The following is a 20,377-nucleotide window of genomic DNA, read 5'->3' as shown; positions in this document are numbered from 1 at the left end:
GTATTTCCCTTAATCCCACTGACCGAGGACTGAGAGCGGTCATCCCTTTCCTAATACCTGGCCGAGGACTGAGAGCGGCCATATCCCTTGTATATAGTTGCGCTTCCTAAAGAGCCCCCTACCGGTTTTATAGAAGAACTGGTTTTTCTTCAAGAGACTGACGCACTTTACCCGGTCACAAGTTGCACCGTGACCGGAGGTACCGGAAGACAGGAAAGTTTATATGAAAAGTTTATGCTGATATATATGGTGTTTTATATGTTTTATATGTTTATGTTTATGCAAAAATTGTATGTTTTGGTGTTGTTTATATCTTACAGCCCGAGGACGTGCTGTGATTTACCAGGGGGGAATGTAGCACCCTGAGGATTCGGCTGCTACAGGGGTATTGCACCTCAACCCAGAGGTGTGATATTCCACTCCCGGGTAAGGATGGAGTGTGGAACTGAGCTCAGTCAGCTGCATGCACTACATACATCCCATTTCCGGAGGGCAGACCAACGGTACTCCCACTTGGAAATGTGCAGGTACGATCGAGTCTGTCCTTGGCTGGAGTGGGAGGGGGGTGGTACATCCCAGTAGTGTAGGGGCAGATAGGGGGAGCAGCCTGGGTAAAGTTAGGAGCTCATTGGGTGCTGGTCACCTGAGCTCACACATAGAGGGAGTATATAAGGTGGGCACCATCTAAGATCAGGGTCAGTCTGAGAGAAGTCAGTCAGCCACAGTCAGTCAGTCTGTGAGTCTTTGCAGAGGAAGAGAGCAGAAGAGCAGAGCAGCCCCAGCCCAAGAGTGAGAGAGGAGAGCAAGAAAGACCCAGAGGGGGAGAAAGAAAGAACTCTGAGAGCCCAAATATAATCACAGGGTGAAGAGTTGGCAACAGGGTACCGGATCCCAAACTGGTGGGGGCTACAGCATACCTCAGCCAGAGACCGGAGGCCGTGGGCAGCATCTGCCACGGCCACCCACCATATCCACCCGGAAGGCAGACCACGCATAGGGTCAGGGAACCCAGAGGCAAGGGTTACCAACAGAAGGCCCGAGGGAGCCGGACATAGGTGGATCCCTGGTGGGGAAGGCCAGAGACGAGGACAGAACGGGAGCTCAGAACCACGCTCCAGAACTACTTGGGGGTTGGCCGAGTCCAGGACCTGGTGGACGCAGCACGGCTCGGGTGGTCACTCAAGGCCGGAGTGACCGGAACATCTGCAGTAAGTAAAGAACCCTGAACTGCACAACCCGACTCTGACTCTCATTACCATCATCCCTGCACTTCCACAACCACCATCCTCTGCACCTGACCCCCCTGAGGCTATACCCCTCCCGTTGGGGGTTATACTACCTAAGCTGCACCAACACCATCAGCCTCAGCGGACCCTGCTGCAGCGGCGGCCGTAGTGACCGCAATTCAACGGGTGGCGTAGTCGACATAAAGAACTTTAGTAACATCAGTAAGGACTGCCACACACTGAGCTTGACACCCTGGGCACGGACCGGGTCACAGCCACTCGGAGACTACAACCCCCATCTGATCCGGCTCCGGGTATTCCCCTAAAGAATATGGCCCAGGGGGCGCGTCACTTGCAGACCAGAGAACAAGAGCTGCTACCTCAAGGGCCAATGAACTTTCTGAGGAGAGGGAAGCGAGGCTTGCAGACCAGAGAACAAGAGCTGCTACCTCAAGGGCCAATGAACTTTCTGAGGAGAGGGAAGCGAGGCTTGCAGACCAGAGAACAAGAGCTGCTACCTCAAGGGCCAATGAACTTTCTGAGGAGAGGGAAGCGAGGCTTGCAGACCAGAGAACAAGAGCTGCTACCTCAAGAGCCAATGAACTTTCTGAGGAGAGGGAAGCGAGGCTTGCAGACCAGAGAACAAGAGCTGCTACCTCAAGGGCCAATGAACTTTCTGAGGAGAGGGAAGCGAGGCTTGCAGACATGAAAACAAGAGCTGCTTCCTCAAGAGCTAATGAACTTTCTGAGGAGAGGGAAGCGAGGCTTGCAGATAAGAGAAGAAGAGCTTCTTCCTCGAGAGCCAATGAGTCATCTCAGCAGAGAGAAGGCCGACTTGCCACTAAGAGAATTGCTATTTCTTCCACCAGGGCACCGGAAATGGTTGGAGATTTGAAACATGCTGCCTTTTGTTACCAGTCAGACATAAACTATCAGGATAATCCTAAAGTTCAGATAGGAAAAATGGATGTGGTCAGCATGTACTGCAGTGCCCTGAAATGGAAAGATGAACCGCCAGGTTTATGCTGTGCAAATGCCAAGATAAAACTTCCACCTCTCCTGTCACCACTAGATCCCCTAAAGTCTCTGATGACAGGTACCAGTACAATATCAAAGCATTTCTTGGACAACATTAGGAAGTACAACTACTGCTTCCAAATGACATAATTTGGTGCAGCAAAAGAAATGTTTACAACAGGATTTATGCCGACATTTAAAGTTCAAGGACAGGTTTACCACTCAATTGGCTCACTGCTTCCATTACAAGGAGAAGAACCTCAATTTCTTCAACTCTTTATGGGAAATGCAGAAGCAGAGGCTAAGCGGAGATGCTCTTTAATTCCTAACACTCGCCTTGATATTGTCACTATTTTGCAGCAGTTCCTTCACTTCAACAATCTATATATTCAACTTTTCAAGACTGCACTTGAATGCATGCCAAATGACGATTACAAGGTTGTCATTCCAGCTGACAAAACACCACAAGGTGAACATCAGCGACGTTTCAATGCTCCCACATTTGATGAGGTAGCCATCTTGATTGTTGGTAATGATTTTCAAAGCCGTGACATTGTGCTTCAGAAAAGGAACAATAGTTTGCAACGAGTAGCAGAAACTCACAGGTCCTATGATGCTCTGCAATATCCAATCATCTTTTGGCAGGGACAGGATGGCTATCACTCTGAAATACCTCAGACAGATCCTACAACAGGCAACCCTTCAGGAAAAAAAGTGTCTGCCATGCACTTCTATGCATATAGGGTCATGACAAGATTTGCAGAGGAAAATCACATCTTGAAATGCAAACACCTCTTCCACCAATTTATTGTTGACGTGTATGCAAAGATTGAGAGTGAACGTCTTTTATATATCCGACTAAATCAAAAGGCGCTCAGGGCAGAGGAATATATTCACCTTAGAGATGCTGTTGCAAATGATGCTGTTCCAAAAGAGTTGGGGAAAATGGTTATTCTTCCATCAACTGTCACAGGAAGCCCACGACACATGCATGAATACACACAGGATGCAATGACTTATATGAGAAAGTATGGCCGTCCAGATCTTTTCATCACCTTTACTTGCAATCTCCTGCCTGGGAGGAAATTGGAGGGCACCTGTTGCCGGGCCAAAAAACAGTGAATCGCCATGACTTTATTGCTCGGGTTTTCAAACAGAAACTTTCAAAAATGACTAATCTCATCACAAAATCACATTTTTATGGTGAGACGCAGTGCTGAATGTATTCAGTTGAATGGCAAAAAAGAGGCCTTCCTCACGCCCAAATCTTGATTTGGCTGAAGCAAAAAATACAGCCTACCGAAATTGATAATATCATCAGTGCCGAATTGCCAGACCCTCAGATTGACCCATTGCTGTTTAACACCATCACAAAAAACATGATCCATGGTCCGTGTGGGAGTCTGAACAAAAATTCTCCCTGTATGATTGATGGCAGGTGTTCACAGCATTACCCACGATCCCTGGTCCAAGAAACCCAAACAGGACAAGGTGGATATCCAGTCTACCGAAGAAGTAAGCCAGGGGATGGTGGTTTCATAGCAAAGCTCAAAATGCGTGTTGGATCATCACTCCAAGAGATAGAAATTGACAACAGGTGGGTAGTGCCTTACAACCCTTTGCTCTCAAAAACGTTCCAGGCCCACATAAATGTCGAATCTTGCCACTCTGTGAAATCAATCAGGTATATCTGCAAATATGTCCACAAAGGAAGTGATCAAGCAGTTTTTGAACTCCAGAAAAATGGACCTATTATTGATGAAGTGGAGGCATTCCAGATGGGCAGGTACATAAGCAGCAATGAAGCTATTTGGAGAATACTAGGATTCTCCATTCATGAGTGCTACCCACCAGTTGTGCATCTGAGTGTGCACTTGGAAAATGGACAATTTACTTTAACCCAGCAAACTTGCAGCAGCAGCTTCTAACACCACCTAAGACCACCCTCTTGCCATTTTTTGTGCTGTATCAACAAGACCCTTTTGCAAAAACAATTCTCTACTGTGTTTTACCAAAGCACTACACTTGGAATGCTTCCAGAAAAACACTGGAACGGAGGAAACGGGGGCTTGATATTGAAGGCTATCCAGGGGTGAAAGCAACTGATACTCTTGGTCACGTCTACACTGTTCATCCGTCAAATGCAGAGTGCTTCTACCTGCGCATGTTACTTCATGTTGTCAAAGCATCATTTTCTGACCTGAAGACCGTTGGAGGCCATGTGTGTGAAACATTCAGGGAAGCTTGCCAAAGAAAAGGACTTTTGGAAAATGATGGACACTGGGACATGATCCTCAGTGAAGCAGCAGCCACACAAACCCCAAAGCGACTAAGACACCTCTTTGCTATTATTCTAACAACCTATAGCATTTCAAATCCTCTTGAGATTTGGACAAAGTACAAAACTGATCTCAGTGAGGACGTCCTCATGCAGATTAGAAGGGAAAATCCTCAGCAACTCATCAACTTCACTGAGGAAATGTTCAATGAAACTTTAATGCTCCTTGAAGATCAGTGCATAGCAATGTCAGGAAAACCCTTACAGTTGCTTGGTTTGCCTGCTCCAATAAGAAATCCTGAAGGCATCCAAATGTGTAGGGAGATTTTCCTAGAAACAAACTACAATATTGATGAACTGACAGAATTTGAGTCTCAGAACGAGCCAATATTGGTACCAGATCAAAGGGACGCCTATAACTACATTTTAAGTTTCAGTGAAACCAACAAAGGTGGGATTGTCTTCCTTGATGCTCCAGGTGGAACAGGAAAGACATTTGTAATCAACTTGCTCCTGGCAAAATTTCGACAACAAAAAAAGATTGCACTTGCAGTGGCATCTTCTGGAATTGCAGCTACACTTTTAAAAGGTGGCAGGACAGCACATTCGACATTCAAACTACCACTTAACCTGTCTCATAGTGACAGCCCCGTGTGTAATATTGCCAAGGGATCAGGACTGGCCAAATTGCTTCAAAAATGCAGTGCCATCATTTGGGATGAATGCACCATGTCACACAAAAGGGCTCTGGAAGCAGTGGACAGACTGCTGCAAGACCTGCGTAGCAACAAATATATCATGGGAGGAGTAGTTGTTGTTTTGGCAGGTGACTTCCGCCAAACACTACCTGTTATTCCAAGATCAACCCCTGCAGACGAACTGAATGCCTGTCTCAAAGCATCGTACCTTTGGAGAAAAGTAAAGAAAATGTCACTGAACACAAAAATGAGGGTCTACATAACAGGCGATGTTTCTGCTGGACTGTTTTCGAGCTAGCTGTTGACTATTGGAGATGGCAAGGCACCAGTAAACTCAACCACTGGACAGATCACCTTCCCAAGCAACTTTTGTTGCATTGTGACTTCCATTGAGGAGTTGAAGGCAAAGGTTTTTCCAAACATTCAACTCCACTTAAAAAATTCTGGCTGGCTGTGTGAAAGGGCTATTCTAGCTCCCAAAAATGACAGTGTCAACAAGATCAATCTTCAAATTCTAAATCTCCTTCCAGGTGTTAACACAACCTACAAGTCAGTGGATACAGTAATAGACCCTGCTCAAGCATTATTTTATCCAACTGAGTTCCTCAATTCCTTGGAGCCACAAGGACTTCCTCCTCACAACCTCTTTCTAAAACCTGGAGCACCTATTCTGCTATTGAGAAATTTGGATCCACCAAAGCTGTGTAATGGAACAAGACTCTTGATTAAGAGCCTGTTTCCACATGTAATTGAGGCAACCATTTTGACAGGATGTGCCATAGGAGAAGATTTTTTCATTCCAACAATTCCTCTCATTCCATCTGATTTGCCTTTTGATTTTAAACGCCTCCAGTTTCCTGTGCGACTGGCATTTGCTATGTCCATCAATAAGGCTCAGGAACAGTCCTTGAAAGTAGTTGGAATCAATTTACAATCTCCATGCTTTCCTCATGGTCAACTTTATGTGGCCTGTTCAAGAGTTGGAACAGCCAAAAATCTGTTCGTGTTTGCACCTGAAGGAAGAACTAAGAATGTCGTTTATCAAAAGGCTCTCGAATAAGGAGTAGAAGATTACTTCACATTACTTGGCCAATTTAGTTAAATCTGTGTGGAATATCTCTGGTGTTGAAATATATGTTGTGAAATGCTTCTATTAGCTTAGTTTTTGCCTTTTAATAATTACATTTCTATCTATTTGTTTTGTGTTTTTTGTGTGGAGAATAAATTTTTGTTAACACATTCTATTTTGCTAACAGCAGTTATTAACCCGGGCGAAGCCGGGTAGTACAGCTAGTATGTTATATTTTCTTTATCAAACAGTCTGTAAGATTTGTATCAAACCTCTGATGCCGGCGCCATTCCAGCAGTGTCGGCACGTGCGTTCCCGGAGCTCATGTGAGGTTGTTACATCGTGTGAGCCCAGTAAGTGCTGGAATCACTGTCTCCACCTTCAGAAAAATCGAACATCATGAGGAAATCTGAGAGCAGCTGCAGCCCTGACAGTGAAGTCAGCACTGACTGGGCGCAGGGCTCATGTGATGTAACAACCCCAGGAATGTGAGTCCCGGCACCGCTGGAACGGCGCTGGCATGGGAGCTGAGTATGAGTGTTTTTATTTTAACTAGGCCAAACATGAGGAATGACACGGGTTGTCCTGGTAGTGAACAACCCCTTTAAGATTGTACAATTTTCAGTTAAAACATTTCCAACATTCTGGACATGTAGAAGGCTTCTCCCCTGTGTGACTTCTCTAAAGTTTATTAAGAGTTTATTTTCAAGGAAAACATTTCCCACATTAAGAATATAAAAAAGGCTTCTACCCTGTGTGACTGCTCTGGTGATTAAGAAGAGATGATTTCTTCACAAAACATTTCCCACTTTCTGAACATGAAAAAGACTTCTCCCCTGTGTGAGTTCTCTGGTGTATAACAACAGCTGATTTCTAGTTAAAATATTTCCCACATTCTGAACATGAAAAAGGCTTCTCCCCTGTGTGAGTTCTCTGATGTCTGATAAAAGTTGATAACTGTGTAAAACATTTTCCACATTCTGAACAAGAAAAAGGCTTCTCCCTTGTGTGAGTTCTCTGGTGTATAACAACAGATGATTTCTGGTTAAAATATTTCCCACATTCTGAACATGAAAAAGGCTTCTCTCCTGTGTGAATTCTCTGATGTCTGATAAAATTAGTCTTGTGTGGAAAACATTTTCCACATTCTGAACATGAATCATAGAATCATAGAATGGTAGAGTTGGAAGGGACCTCCTGGGTCATCTGGTCCAACCCCCTGCTCAAAGCAGGATTCACTAGATCATCTCAGACAGATGTCTGTCCAGCCTCTGTTTGAAGACGTCCATTGAAGGGGAACTCACCACCTCTCGTGGCAGCCTGTTCCACTCATTAATCACCCTAACTGTCAAAAAGTTTTTTCTAATATCTAATCTGTGTCTCCTCCCATTTAGTTTCATCCCATTGCTTCTAGTCTTTCCTTGTGCAAATGAGAATAAAGATGATCCTTCTACAATGTGACAGCCCTTGACATATTTGTAGACAGCTATTAAGTCTCCTCTCAGTCTTCTTTTTTGCAAGCTAAACATTCCCAAATCCTGCAACCGTTCCTCATAGGACATGGTTTGCAGACCAGTCACCATTCTGGTCGCTCTTCTCTGAACTTGCTCCAGTTTGTCTATGTCTTTTTTAAAATGTGGTGCCCAAAACTGTACACAGTATTCCAGATGAGGTCTGACCAAAGAGGAGTAAAGACCGATAATGACTTCACGTGATCTAGACTGTATGCTTCTGTTAATACATCCCAGAATTGTATTTGCCTTTTTTGCTGCTGCATCACACTGTTGACTCATGTTTAGTCTATGATCTATTAGTATACCTAAGTCTTTTTCACATGTACTGTTGCTTAGCTCTATTCCTCCCATTCTGTATATGCTTTTTTCATTTTTATTGCCCAGATGTAGTACTTTGCATTTTTCCCTGTTAAAAACCATTCTGTTGGTTGCTGCCCACTGCTCCAGTTTATTTAGGTCTTTTTGAATCCTCTCTCTCTCTTCTCTAGTATTAGCTATCCCTCCTAGCTTTGTGTCATCAGCAAATTTAATCAGTTTACCCTCAATTCCTTCATCTAAATCATTGATAAAGATGTTGAACAATACAGGTCCCAGGACGGAGCCCTGTGGTACCCCACTTGAGACATTCATCCAGCTGGATGTGAAGCCATTTACAACCACCCTTTGAGTCCGATCACTAAGACAGTTATGAATCCACCTAACAGTTGCCTGGTCCATTGCATACTTGGTCATTGTTTCAATAAGGATGGTGTGAGATACTTTGTCAAATGCTTTGCTGAAGTCAAGATATACTATATCTACAGCATTTCCCTGATCCACCCAGTCAGTGATTCTGTCATAGAAGGCTTCTCCCCTGTGTGAGTTCTCTGATGTCTGATAAAAGTTGAAATCTGTGTGAAACATTTTCCACATTCTGAACATGAAAAAGGCTTCTCCCCTGTGTGAATTCTCTGATGTTTGAGAAAACTAGTCATGTGTGGAAAACATTTTCCACATTCTGAACATGAAAAAGGCTTCTCCCCTGTGTGAATTCTCTGATGTCTGATAAAACTAGTTATGTGTGTAAAACATTTTCCACATTCTGAACATGAGAAAGGCTTCTCCTCTGTGTGGGTTCTCTGGTGGCTATTAAGACTCCATTTCTGGCTAAAACATTTTCCACATTCTGAACAGGAAAAAGGCTTCTCCCCTGTGTGAGTTCTCTGGTGAATAACAAGATTTGATTTCCTGCTAAAATATTTCCCACACTTGGAACAAGAAAATCTATTCTCTGTCGTATGAATTTTTTGATGTATAGGAAAAGACTTTTCGTGGGGAAAACTATTACCACATTCTGAAAGTGAAAATGTCTTCTTTGCTTTAGGAGCAGTTAGTTTTTTAATGCTTATTTTGTTACTATGATTTTCCTTTGTAGTCAGTAATGAATCAGAAGATAGGACGTGTTTCAAAGGATCAGATGACAGATCTTTGCTGTGAATGGATGATGGTATATCTGGAGTAATGGCATTCACTTCAATTGTATCCTGAGGGATCTCAAGATCGTCTGATTTAAAAATTGAAGATGTCAGCTGTCCCTCTGATCTCCAGGTACAGTCATCTGCTAAGATAAAAATCAATTATTATTTTTCAATAAAATATCCTTGAATTTTATATTTTTTAACATTTCTACTTAAACTCTCTGTAAAAATATGAATTATTCAGCAAGACAATGACAGTTCACAGTCTAATAGAAAACCTCATAGGATGAACCTGTTATGTTGGGGAAAATAATACCAATAAAAACTTCCAGTCATCAAGCAAAGAACAAGCCCCCACTCAGGCCCATCATCTGTCAGTGGAAAAACTGAGGTTTCCACATTATTAGGGTCTCAAAGGCTCTTCAAGAGCAACATGGCTTCCATTAACCAATCCAGCAATATCCACTCTCCCAAAGTCAAATGTCCCCCTCACTTCTGAGCCTTGCAGTGCGCCCAAAACACACTCAGCATCCATGTATTTGGCATTACTATAGTGAGAAGAACCCACTTAATTTACAGAGTGTGTCTCCTGGAGCACAATCTGGGAACAATGTGTTGGGTAACAAAATGGCAAATGCACAATTTTCACTCTCCAACATCCACTGTCTGCTAATTACTGAAAAGTACCTGTAGAGTCAAAATATTCCCTACTTCTAAAGATTAATTCATTCAGGGTTATAATTTCCAAAATGGAGTCACTTTATGGGGATTTCTACTGCTCTAGTTTTCAGCCTTTTGTCATATTAAGGACTTCTGCAAATGGTGTAACCCATCTCCACTGAGACCTGCTCCAGCGACATCTGCTTCTGTCACCAGGCGCCACCTTATTCATTCTGCAGGCGGCGCTGGTGATGGAGGAGACGTCAGAACCAGAAGCTCTGGGCGGCGCAGGCTGTGTCCAGCCACTAAGATTAGGGAGCCTGGGACCAGTAGTACCATCCAGTCTGGCAGTATGGGTGTGTGTGCTGTCCAGCTGGAGTAATCTGCTCCCTGCTTCAGCCATTTGGAAAGCACCGCACCCTACTAAAGCTGGAAGCATATTGCTGGAAGCTGCCAGATCCAGCCTTGTTCTCCTCTGGTTCAGTCCTCTGTGCTCAGCTCCCGGCTTGTGTATTTGTTTCCTGTTGTGACCTCGGCCCGTTTACTGACTACTTTTGTGTCTTCTGATTTTGTATTTTCTCTGACCTCCATGTTCTGACCCGGTTACCTGACTATTCTTCTTTCCATCTCACACCACAGAACAGCAGGTAACACCGTGGCCCAAGCCTAGGGGTCTCTGTGTAAGTCTAGATACAGAGAAAACGGAGTAGATCGCGCCAAGCCTGTTCATGGTGACATATTTTGAGCTGCCAGGTGACCATGAACAGTGCCCCCAATACATTGTGTCTGCAAACTATTCCAGCAAAATCTGCATTCAAATAGCTAAATGTCGCTCCTTCCCTTCTAACCTGCCATGTGCCCAGATAGTAGGATACTACCGTATATAGGGTATTGTTGGTGGAAGGTGGAAAATAATTTGTAAGGTCCATCTGTTTCTTATTATCCTTTGTGAAGAATTCCAAAGCTATCACCACATAAAGTGACACACGTCAGATTTAAAAAATGGGCCCTGATAGGAACACAAAACTGGCTGCAGTAAGGGGTTAAATCAGAATATTTTGGGCACTAACTACTATAGTCAAAAACTGTGAGTATAGACAATAACACATCTACTGAAATGATCAAACTCAACAGTCTCCATCAGAAAAAAAATAAGTAACTAGTGGTGAAACCTCTCTGGGGTAATTAGAGTATGGGGCTCGGTGGCTCTTGGCAATCTAAACTATCGTAAGTGACGCGCCCCTGGGCCTGCTGTGTCGCGCAGCGTCTCGCGCACGGGGGCTTACCCGGAACCGGATCAGATGAGGGTTGTAGTCTCCGAGTGGCGGGGACCCGGTCCGTGCCCAGGGAGTCAAACTCAGTGTGTGGCAGTCTTGATAGGTGTTATTTAAGTGTCGACTACGCCACCCGTTGATTTGCAGCTATGGAGCTGCCGCTGCAGGGCAGACCGCTGAGGCCGGTGGTAGGATAGTGCAGCGTAGATGGTATAACCCCCAACGGGAGGGGTATGGCCTCAGGGCAGCCGACGTGGATGATGGGGGTAGCAGGAACCACTCGGAGACGGTACGGTGTAGTTCAGGGTCTTTACTGGTGACAAAGACAGACCCTCCCGGAGTACTGCTAGCGATTGGGGCCTGGTCAGTCCTTGAGCAGATGGGATCTCCCCTGGCCAGGCGGAGTTGTAGGCCTCCCAAACTAACGATACTCTTCTGGCTACCTTGCTAGAGGCGGTATAAGTAGCCCACGTCCCTGAGTGTACCGTGTGGTGCTCACCCGTATGGCCGGTGACTCGGGGCCTTCTAGTAGCTTCCGCTCCACGACGGCGGTGCTGGTCCCATGCGTGTGACCGTGCCTTCGGGCTTCTTGGCCAGAGGACCTGAAATCCCCTGCCTGACGGATTCTGCTGCTGGGTAGGAGTTAGTCCCCACAGCCTCGGACTCCGGGTCCGGTAAGAAATCTTCTCAGTCAGGGCGAGCTCTGCAGCTGCCAGCCCCTGACTCCTTGTAACACTGCTCCCACAGAGCTCCTGTTGTTTCTTCCTATGCTGCTTCTCTGTCTCTACTTCTGGCAGGGCCCAGGAGCTGGGCCCAGCCGGAGCCACAGCTCCCTGCCAGCCCTCCTGGCTGAACTCTCCCTCTGAACTCCCTAACCCTGCCTCAGCCCCAGGTTTATATAGGGGAAGTCCTTCCCCTCCCAGGACTGGGCAGGAGGTGTGGCATGCATAGGATCCCTGACCAAGAGACCTCCCACCTGCTCTCAGACATAACATTGCTTGTTACTGTGGAAACCAGACCCCTGGGGTGCCACATTCCCCCCTAGTGAAATTTAGTACTCCGGGACTAAACATATTTTTAGAAAAACATAACAAGGTATAAACAATAATAATACAATAAGAAAAACATATAAAGATGGTCACGGCGTGTCCGCAACCGGGTGCAGTTTTTGAAGAAAAGCAAGGTGTCCATTTCACCAAAACAGGGAGACGTAACCAGGTAGGGGTCTGTCCTGCCCCGAGTCCTTAACAGTCTTTAGTCCATTCCTAGGTTACGCTCCAACCATGTACAAGGATTCCCGGTAAATCCACCAAAGACTCCCATAAATTACTAGAAACACATAATTATTTACAGGATATGGCCGCTCTCAGTCCTCGGCCAGTGGGGATAAGGAATGGCTGCTCACAGTCCTCAGCCTGGTTTAAGATAGGGGCACATGGGGAACAATTCACTAATCCCAACGGGGACCATATTTTAATTAGCAGCAGTCCTTGTACCCTTACGGGTAACTATTTACAGCTCTTTATTCACGCTACTTCCCTTCAGTAGCTATGTCCTCTTTGTGCTCCCTCCTGAGGGTAGTCCTCAGACCCGTCCGGGTCCTCTTGGCTTTCCTCGTATTGGTAGTACTGCAGCTCCTCCTCGGTTAGCTGGGTTAGTATCTCTGCGACAGTCCTCCTCCCAGGTGGCCAGGACTTTACCTCCCTTTGGGCTGCCCCGGTTAATTGGGCCACCAGGATGCTCACTTTTTGCTCCTCTGTGAGGGGGTACACCTGGAAGAGGCTATCCAGCTTTTCTCTAAAGTCATGCAGGGTATGTGACTCCCCTGAGTACTGGGGTAGCCAGGCTGCCCCCGGGATATAGGGCATGGTGAAAGGCATGACCGCAACAGCGGTGGCGCTGGCGGGGATTGAAGCGGTGAAGCTCTCCTCCGTATCCGGCATCCTTCTCCCCCCTAGTGGACCGTGGCCTACCTTGCGATGATCCTCTTCCGTAGGCCGTGGCTCCGCAGTGGATCGCCAGGGTTGAGGACCTTCCGTCGTGCTCCTGTGACGTCGGCGTCTGCTGGGCTTCTTCCAGGACCTTACGCAACGTCCGGACGTGAGGCGGGGCTTCAGTTCTCGCGCGCTTTCGGAGTCCACGCCCCTCTTCTTCCCGCGCGGCGTCCTCAAGATGGCGTCCAATGGCGGGAAAACTCCACGTATGGCGGGAAGAAGGCTGAAGATGGCGCCGGATGGCGGGAAAACTCCACCGATGGCGGGAAGGAAGCGGAAGATGGCGCCGGATGGCGGGAATCTTCACCACAGGTAAGTTTGAACAGTCTTTTTCAGGCACGCAGTACCCGGTGGTTGCGGGCACGAGATCCTGCCGACTACGCCAAAGTTGACGCGCCCCTGGGCCTGCTGTGTCGCGCAGCGTCTCGCGCACGGGGGCTTACCCGGAACCGGATCAGATGAGGGTTGTAGTCTCCGAGTGGCGGGGACCCGGTCCGTGCCCAGGGAGTCAAACTCAGTGTGTGGCAGTCTTGATAGGTGTTATTTGAGTGTCGACTACGCCACCCGTTGATTTGCAGCTATGGAGCTGCCGCTGCAGGGCAGACCGCTGAGGCCGGTGGTAGGATAGTGCAGCGTAGATGGTATAACCCCCAACGGGAGGGGTATGGCCTCAGGGCAGCCGACGTGGATGATGGGGGTAGCAGGAACCACTCGGAGACGGTACGGTGTAGTTCAGGGTCTTTACTGGTGACAAAGACAGACCCTCCCGGAGTACTGCTAGTGATTGGGGCCTGGTCAGTCCTTGAGCAGATGGGATCTCCCCTGGCCAGGCGGAGTTGTAGGCCTCCCAAACTAACGATACTCTTCTGGCTACCTTGCTAGAGGCGGTATAAGTAGCCCACATCCCTGAGTGTACCGTGTGGTGCTCACCCGTATGGCCGGTGACTCGGGGCCTTCTAGTAGCTTCCGCTCCACGACGGCGGTGCTGGTCCCATGCGTGTGACCGTGCCTTCGGGCTTCTTGGCCAGAGGACCTGAAATCCCCTGCCTGACGGATTCTGCTGCTGGGTAGGAGTTAGTCCCCACAGCCTCGGACTCCGGGTCCGGTAAGAAATCTTCTCAGTCAGGGCGAGCTCTGCAGCTGCCAGCCCCTGACTCCTTGTAACACTGCTCCCACAGAGCTCCTGTTGTTTCTTCCTATGCTGCTTCTCTGTCTCTACTTCTGGCAGGGCCCAGGAGCTGGGCCCAGCCGGAGCCACAGCTCCCTGCCAGCCCTCCTGGCTGAACTCTCCCTCTGAACTCGCTAACCCTGCCTCAGCCCCAGGTTTATATAGGGGAAGTCCTTCCCCTCCCAGGACTGGGCAGGAGGTGTGGCATGCATAGGATCCCTGACCAAGAGACCTCCCACCTGCTCTCAGACATAACATTGCTTGTTACTGTGGAAACCAGACCCCTGGGGTGCCACATAAGGAACAATATTTTCTGTCAGATGAGTTTCAAGAAGAAATATTAGACGTTCAAAGAGAACTTTTTATAATAGTGCAGAGATGAGGCGTCTAAATTTAGCTTAGAGTTATATCATGGCACAGGTATAATGTTTTTTATGTAGTTTATCGCAATACTATTTGAAGTTAGTTGGTTTTAAAAGAAATTGAACAGTCAGGATAAAGGGAAACTCTGTTGTTATTGTACAGAAATTCACACTTGGCCTCACTGCACATTTAATGTTGTCGATCATAAAAGTAAAGTTTGGCCAGAAAGACTGGACCTGGTCTTGTAGGGACCATATGAGGACATTCAGCAGCACAGAAGGGACTTTCAATGCCCAAACTCATTTGAACAGTTTTGTTTTGGATGGAGGAGAATGTTTTGATCTAGCGGCAAAATGGTGATCACACGATTGTGATACAGCCGGACTACACCAGCGATAAAGCAGCCACAACCGGTGACTGAGAAGAATCTGTGACTTCTCTGCATTTAGTGGTCACTACTCACCTGGGTAGTCATATGTAGGAATCTCCTCTTTACACCGCTCATCACCCCTCACATATGTCTCTGTAGTATTAATATGGGTCAGATCTTCACCCTGAAACAAATATTGTAAAAGTCACAAACAGATGAGAAGTCCCATCTATGATCAGCTCTAATCCTGCCATCTCCACCATTCTCATTACACAAGTATAAAACATATAACACTGGTGGATAAAACAAGACTGAACACAAGACCTTCACAGCCGACTACACATCATAGGGAAGATCTCATGATACCTTCTCTCCATCTACCTGATGATCCTGAGGAACATTGGGGTCTTCTTGTTTACAGTCCTGTGGAAGAGGACGGGGACACCTGTCTGTTGTTGTCCTCTTACTGGATAGATCTGGAGGAAACACATACAGGGACTGAATTCATTCTTTACATACAGATAATTATAGGCCGTGTGAATTCAGTCCTGTCTATTACCTGGTGATGTGAGGGGCTGGGGAACCTCCATCATGACGTCCTTGTACAGATCTTTGTGTCCTTCTAAATACTCCCACTCCTCCATGGAGAAATAGACAGCGACATCCTGACATCTTATAGGAACCTGACACATACAATGATATCGTCATCCCCCCGATCCCTCCATAGCATTACTGTATAATGTCCCAGCATTCCCAGCAGTGTCACCTCTCCAGTCAGCAGCTCAATCATCTTGTAGGTGAGTTTTAGGATCTTCTGATCATTGATGTCCTCATGTATCAGGGGGTGAGGTGGAGGCTTTGTGATTTTGCTTAGGGGTCTTCCCCATCCCTCAAACACAGGGTCCTGATAGCGCTCACTAGAGGTCTTCTTCACTACTGTGTAATCCTGGTTATGGAGAGACACATTAATAAATCTCACTACAGACATTTCCAGAGTCCTCACCTCTCCAGTTCTGTCCATCTGTTATTCCCATAGATAAGAATGATGTAATGTGACGTCATCAGAATCTCTCACCTCTCCAGTAAGCCGGAAGAGGATCTCTAGGGTGAGGTGTAATATCCTCTCCGCCATCTTGTCTCTGTTCATATCCATCCTTGATTGGTAAATCAAGAAAATTCTCTTATACAGAAGATCTTCACTGAGAGGATCCGATATTGTAGGGACCTGAATGAGAAGATGATGAGCCGATGTAACATCATAAAAATCCTGTGTAATAATACAATTACTGGAGACAATAAGGGGAAACATATGAGGAGATTTATTATTTTACAGTATTTAGTTTTCTTCTTTACATCTAGTAATAAAACCTATATATTTTAGGCCACAGACAACAAGCAGTTTCTTCCTCGGAGTCTGCAGCTGAATCTGTTTCTCACAAGATGGTGGTTTGATGGTTTTATGAGATGGATGTTTGTTCTCGGCCCCGACCCTTTCACAACTCCTGTCTCCTAAACTAATCGTAAGAGAAACATAACGAGAACCTGGCTTACACCTCTGGATTTTTGTAAATGCAGCATTGATAAATGTCCACCATTACATTACATTAAATAAAACATTTCATTACACAATGTATCACCTGCAGCAGAGAATTTGTAGTATATTGCATTCAGTGTCTGGGATGTAATGTCAGATATGTCGGCTGCTCCTCCCGTAAATAAGTCAGAGAATTAATGAGCACATAGGAGACCCCACTAATCCCGCGGCCATTAACCCCTCCAATGTTTCCACACATTTCCTAAGAGAACACAATGGGGACTGAAAGAACTTTCAGTTTTGTGGCATTGAAAGGGTAAATAGTTCAGGTGTCGGGGAGATGGCAGAGGAGCATTGCTGAACCGTGAAGCTTCCTGGACACTGAGGGTAAATCCATCGTACCGGAGGGTATAAAGAGAATATGTGGACGGTTATCACTACTATCTACATTACTGTGCTGGAGCTAGGAGATGAATAATGGCGTTGTGTGAGGACTTCTCTGGGCTTCTGTCCTTCATCCTGCAGTCGTCTGAATTGATCTAATGTGGACGGGAACCAGCTAAGCCGCATTCTGCCCACAGCTGTTACCTCACTGTTCACACCACACAGAGACCCCAAAAGAGTCTCTGTGCTGAAGGGGTTAATGCCCCCTGTGCCCAGTAATGGGGGGGATCTCCACATACCTCCACCTGCAGAGCCGCCACCACATATATGGCTGCTCTGTGCGCACAGGAGCTGTGATGAGGTCACAGAAGGGGAGGAGTCAGGGGTCACATGATCAGGGGCCTCAGTGGATGCACAGTGTGAACTGTGCGGCTCCTGTACAGTGATATCCGGAGTGAAGACGCTACATGGAGACGTCTCCGCAGTCAGTGACATTTCCGGCATTATGTATGTTTTTTGCCTATCCTTCTCTGAAATTTGACTACCCAATTCCTTCTCCCAACCCCAGTAAAGGGTAGAGGGTCATTGCTGGTGTCCATTTGTGTTGCTTTGTGTATGCAAGATAGAAGTTTAGTACAAGGACCTACTTGCGTGATTAAGGGTTCAAACGGAGTGAGTTCATCTTTTATACTAGTAACATGTGAGAATTTATAAATGACCTGAGCTGGAAATAAGCCTGGCAGGATAGACTCCTAATTAGAAAGGAGCCACGAAGTTCTATAAAGGAAGGAAAAGAGCCTGACCCCATGAGAACGTGTTTCAATCTAACCCCATCAGATCAATCCCAGATTAGAAATGAGTTCGTACCTGAAGCAGAGGGAAAATCTGGGTTGCCAAACAAGGGCGTTAATGGACCCAGCCTACGTGATATAGATGATGAGATTAAGACTTGATCCCATGTTTTCAAAAAGTGTTGAATGGGTATTGGTAATTGTTTAGTTTGTACATGTATTTAGTCAATCCAAGGTAGAGATGTGAGTATCAACGGATAGACGTCCCCTTCCAGTTTCACCCATTGCTTATGTTCCACAGACGTGAACAAGTCCACTGCTCTCATAAGAATCAAAGATTGATGGTATTTTTTTAGATCAGGCATACTAGTACCCCACTTTATTTTTGGAACATCACAATATTTTAAAACATATCCTAGACCTTGACGTTCCCCATACTACCTAAGAGCATTGTCGAGATGGGAGTAAAAGGTCTGAGGAACGCAGAAAGGAACGGTCTGGAATATATAAAGAAGTTTTGGCAAAATGTCCATTTTATCACATAAATACAACCAAACCAGGACAAGAGTTTGAATTTATAATTCATTAAATTTTGAAGAGTTTGTTCAAGGACAGTGATATAATTTAAACTATACAGATCATCCATGTTCCCTGGAATTTGTGTACCGAGGTACTTAGCTGTGTCTTTTTGCCACTTAGAGGGAAAGTTAAAAATTAGCTGTTGTCTTATGTTATTGCTTCTGATTTAGAGCAGTTGACTTTAAAATCGCTTACTTGGCCAAATTCTTCGAATTCCTTTAGTATAGAAGGAAATGAAATAATGGGTTTGAAAATAGAGCAACAAGTCATCTGCGTATAGAGCTAGTTTATAGTGATGTGAGTCTATAGTAACTCCACTAATATCTGGATTTTTTTGTAATACTACCAAGAAATGTTCCATCACCAATGTGTATAGGAGAGGTGATAAGGGACACTCTTGCTTTGTCTCATTTTTAATAGAAAATGTGTCATATAGAAGGCGTTTACCCTATAGCTTTAGGGTCAGTGTAGAAGGATAGAATTTTAGATAACAAGAAAGAGCCTAACCCAATGTGCTCTTCAAGGAAATCCAGTGTATTCTGTCAAACACTTTTTCAGCGTCCACAGAAACAAGGCACATTGGGATCCCGTTTTTTTTTTGCACGTGAAACTAACAACGTTTTATTTGTATTATCACGCACTTCTCTACCCTTAACGAAGCCAACCTGATCGCTGCTAACAATTGAGAGTAGGTAGTGGGGGGTGGTATACTTACCTCACCGAAAACCCCTGATACCTTCCAGGACCTTGGGTTGCTATGGCAGCTGGAGGTCACATGACCAGCTCTGCCATATATGGTGTCCTGCCAGGGTCAGCCTGCAGCTGAAGCCTGGCAGGACACACTAACTGTGTGAAGATCTCATGTAATGTAATACATGTCTATTACATTACATGAGATCAACGATCAGAAAAATAAAAATTAATGTCCCATACAGGGACTAAGTAAAAATGTAAATTAAAATAAATAAATAAAATATTAAACCGAAAAATCCGTATATTTATGCAAAAATAAAAAAAGTACACATATTTGGTATCGCCGCGTCCGAAACAACCCGAGCTATAAAACTGTCACACTAATTAACTCCTTCTGTGCACACCATAATAAAAATAAATAAACGGAGCAAAAAACTATGCTTTTTCCTCATATCGCCAAACAAAAAGTGGAAAAAAATGCGATCAAAAAGCAAAATGGAAATAAAAATGGTACCGCTGAAAACGTCATCTTGTTCCGCAAAAAAAAAGCTGCCATACAGCTCCATCAGCCGAAAAATAAAAAAGTTATAGAGCTCAGAATAAAGCAATGCAAAAAAAAATATTTTTTCTATAAAATTGTTTTATTGTGTAAAAGCGCCAAAACATAAAAAAAATATACAGTAAGTGTAGTATCGCTGTAAACGTACTGACCCGAAGAATAATGCTGCCTGATCACTTTCACCACACGCAGAACGGCATAAAAAAAAACCTCAAAAAACAATTCCTGAATTGTTGGTTTTTGTTAATTTTACCTCCCAAAAAACGGAATAGAAAGCGATCAAAAAATGTCACGTACCCAAAAATGGTACCAATAAAAAGGTCAACTCGTCCCGCAAAAAACAAGCCGTCACATGACTCTGTCGGCCGAAACATGGAAAAATTATAGCTCTCAAAATATGGCGATGCAAAAACTAGATTTTGCAAAAAAAAAGCGTCTCTTAGTGTGTGACAGCTGTCAGTCATAAAAACCCGATATAAATCTGGTATCTCTGTAATCGCACCGACCCGAAGAATAAAGTAATCTAATCAGTTATATCACACGAGGAACGGCGTAAAAAAAATAAATAAAACCAATTCTTCACCTGCTACTGATTTGTTTATTATGTCTCCCAAAGATCGCAGTAAGGCTCTGCTCACATTTATCCTGCGCTCTGCGCTGAGCACTTACACCAGAGTTTCCATGTAAATCTCTGAAATACGTGATTCAGACGGAACCCATGACGGAAGATTCCCTGTAATGAGGCAGAT

At 45.3% G+C, this 20,377-nt stretch overlaps 1 protein-coding gene and 2 pseudogenes across 1 annotated transcript; 1 reads left to right on the top strand and 2 right to left on the bottom strand.

Annotated features, from left to right (window-relative positions):
- Positions 1-6,819: 6,819 nt before the first annotated feature.
- Positions 6,820-20,377, bottom strand: part of LOC141178572 (uncharacterized) — a 167,685-nt pseudogene continuing 154,127 nt past the window's right edge.
- LOC141178650 (uncharacterized) lies at positions 8,156-18,162 on the bottom strand. Its single transcript, XM_073660544.1, has 8 exons — positions 18,079-18,162; positions 17,654-17,758; positions 16,164-16,313; positions 15,855-16,034; positions 15,648-15,771; positions 15,455-15,564; positions 15,182-15,272; positions 8,156-9,399 (listed from the first exon to the last, which is right to left on the bottom strand). Exons 1-8 carry the CDS (start codon positions 18,160-18,162, stop codon positions 8,600-8,602), a joined length of 1,644 nt encoding a protein of 547 aa, XP_073516645.1. The 3' UTR covers positions 8,156-8,599.
- Positions 17,384-20,377, top strand: part of LOC141178569 (uncharacterized) — a 19,625-nt pseudogene continuing 16,631 nt past the window's right edge.

The sequence above is a fragment of the Phyllobates terribilis genome, unplaced genomic scaffold, assembly GCF_046119375.1.
Source record: "Phyllobates terribilis strain yellow unplaced genomic scaffold, ASM4611937v1 Scaffold_29__1_contigs__length_15306474, whole genome shotgun sequence".
Lineage (NCBI taxonomy): Eukaryota > Metazoa > Chordata > Amphibia > Anura > Dendrobatidae > Phyllobates > Phyllobates terribilis.
This window is presented reverse-complemented; position numbering and strand designations above follow the sequence as displayed.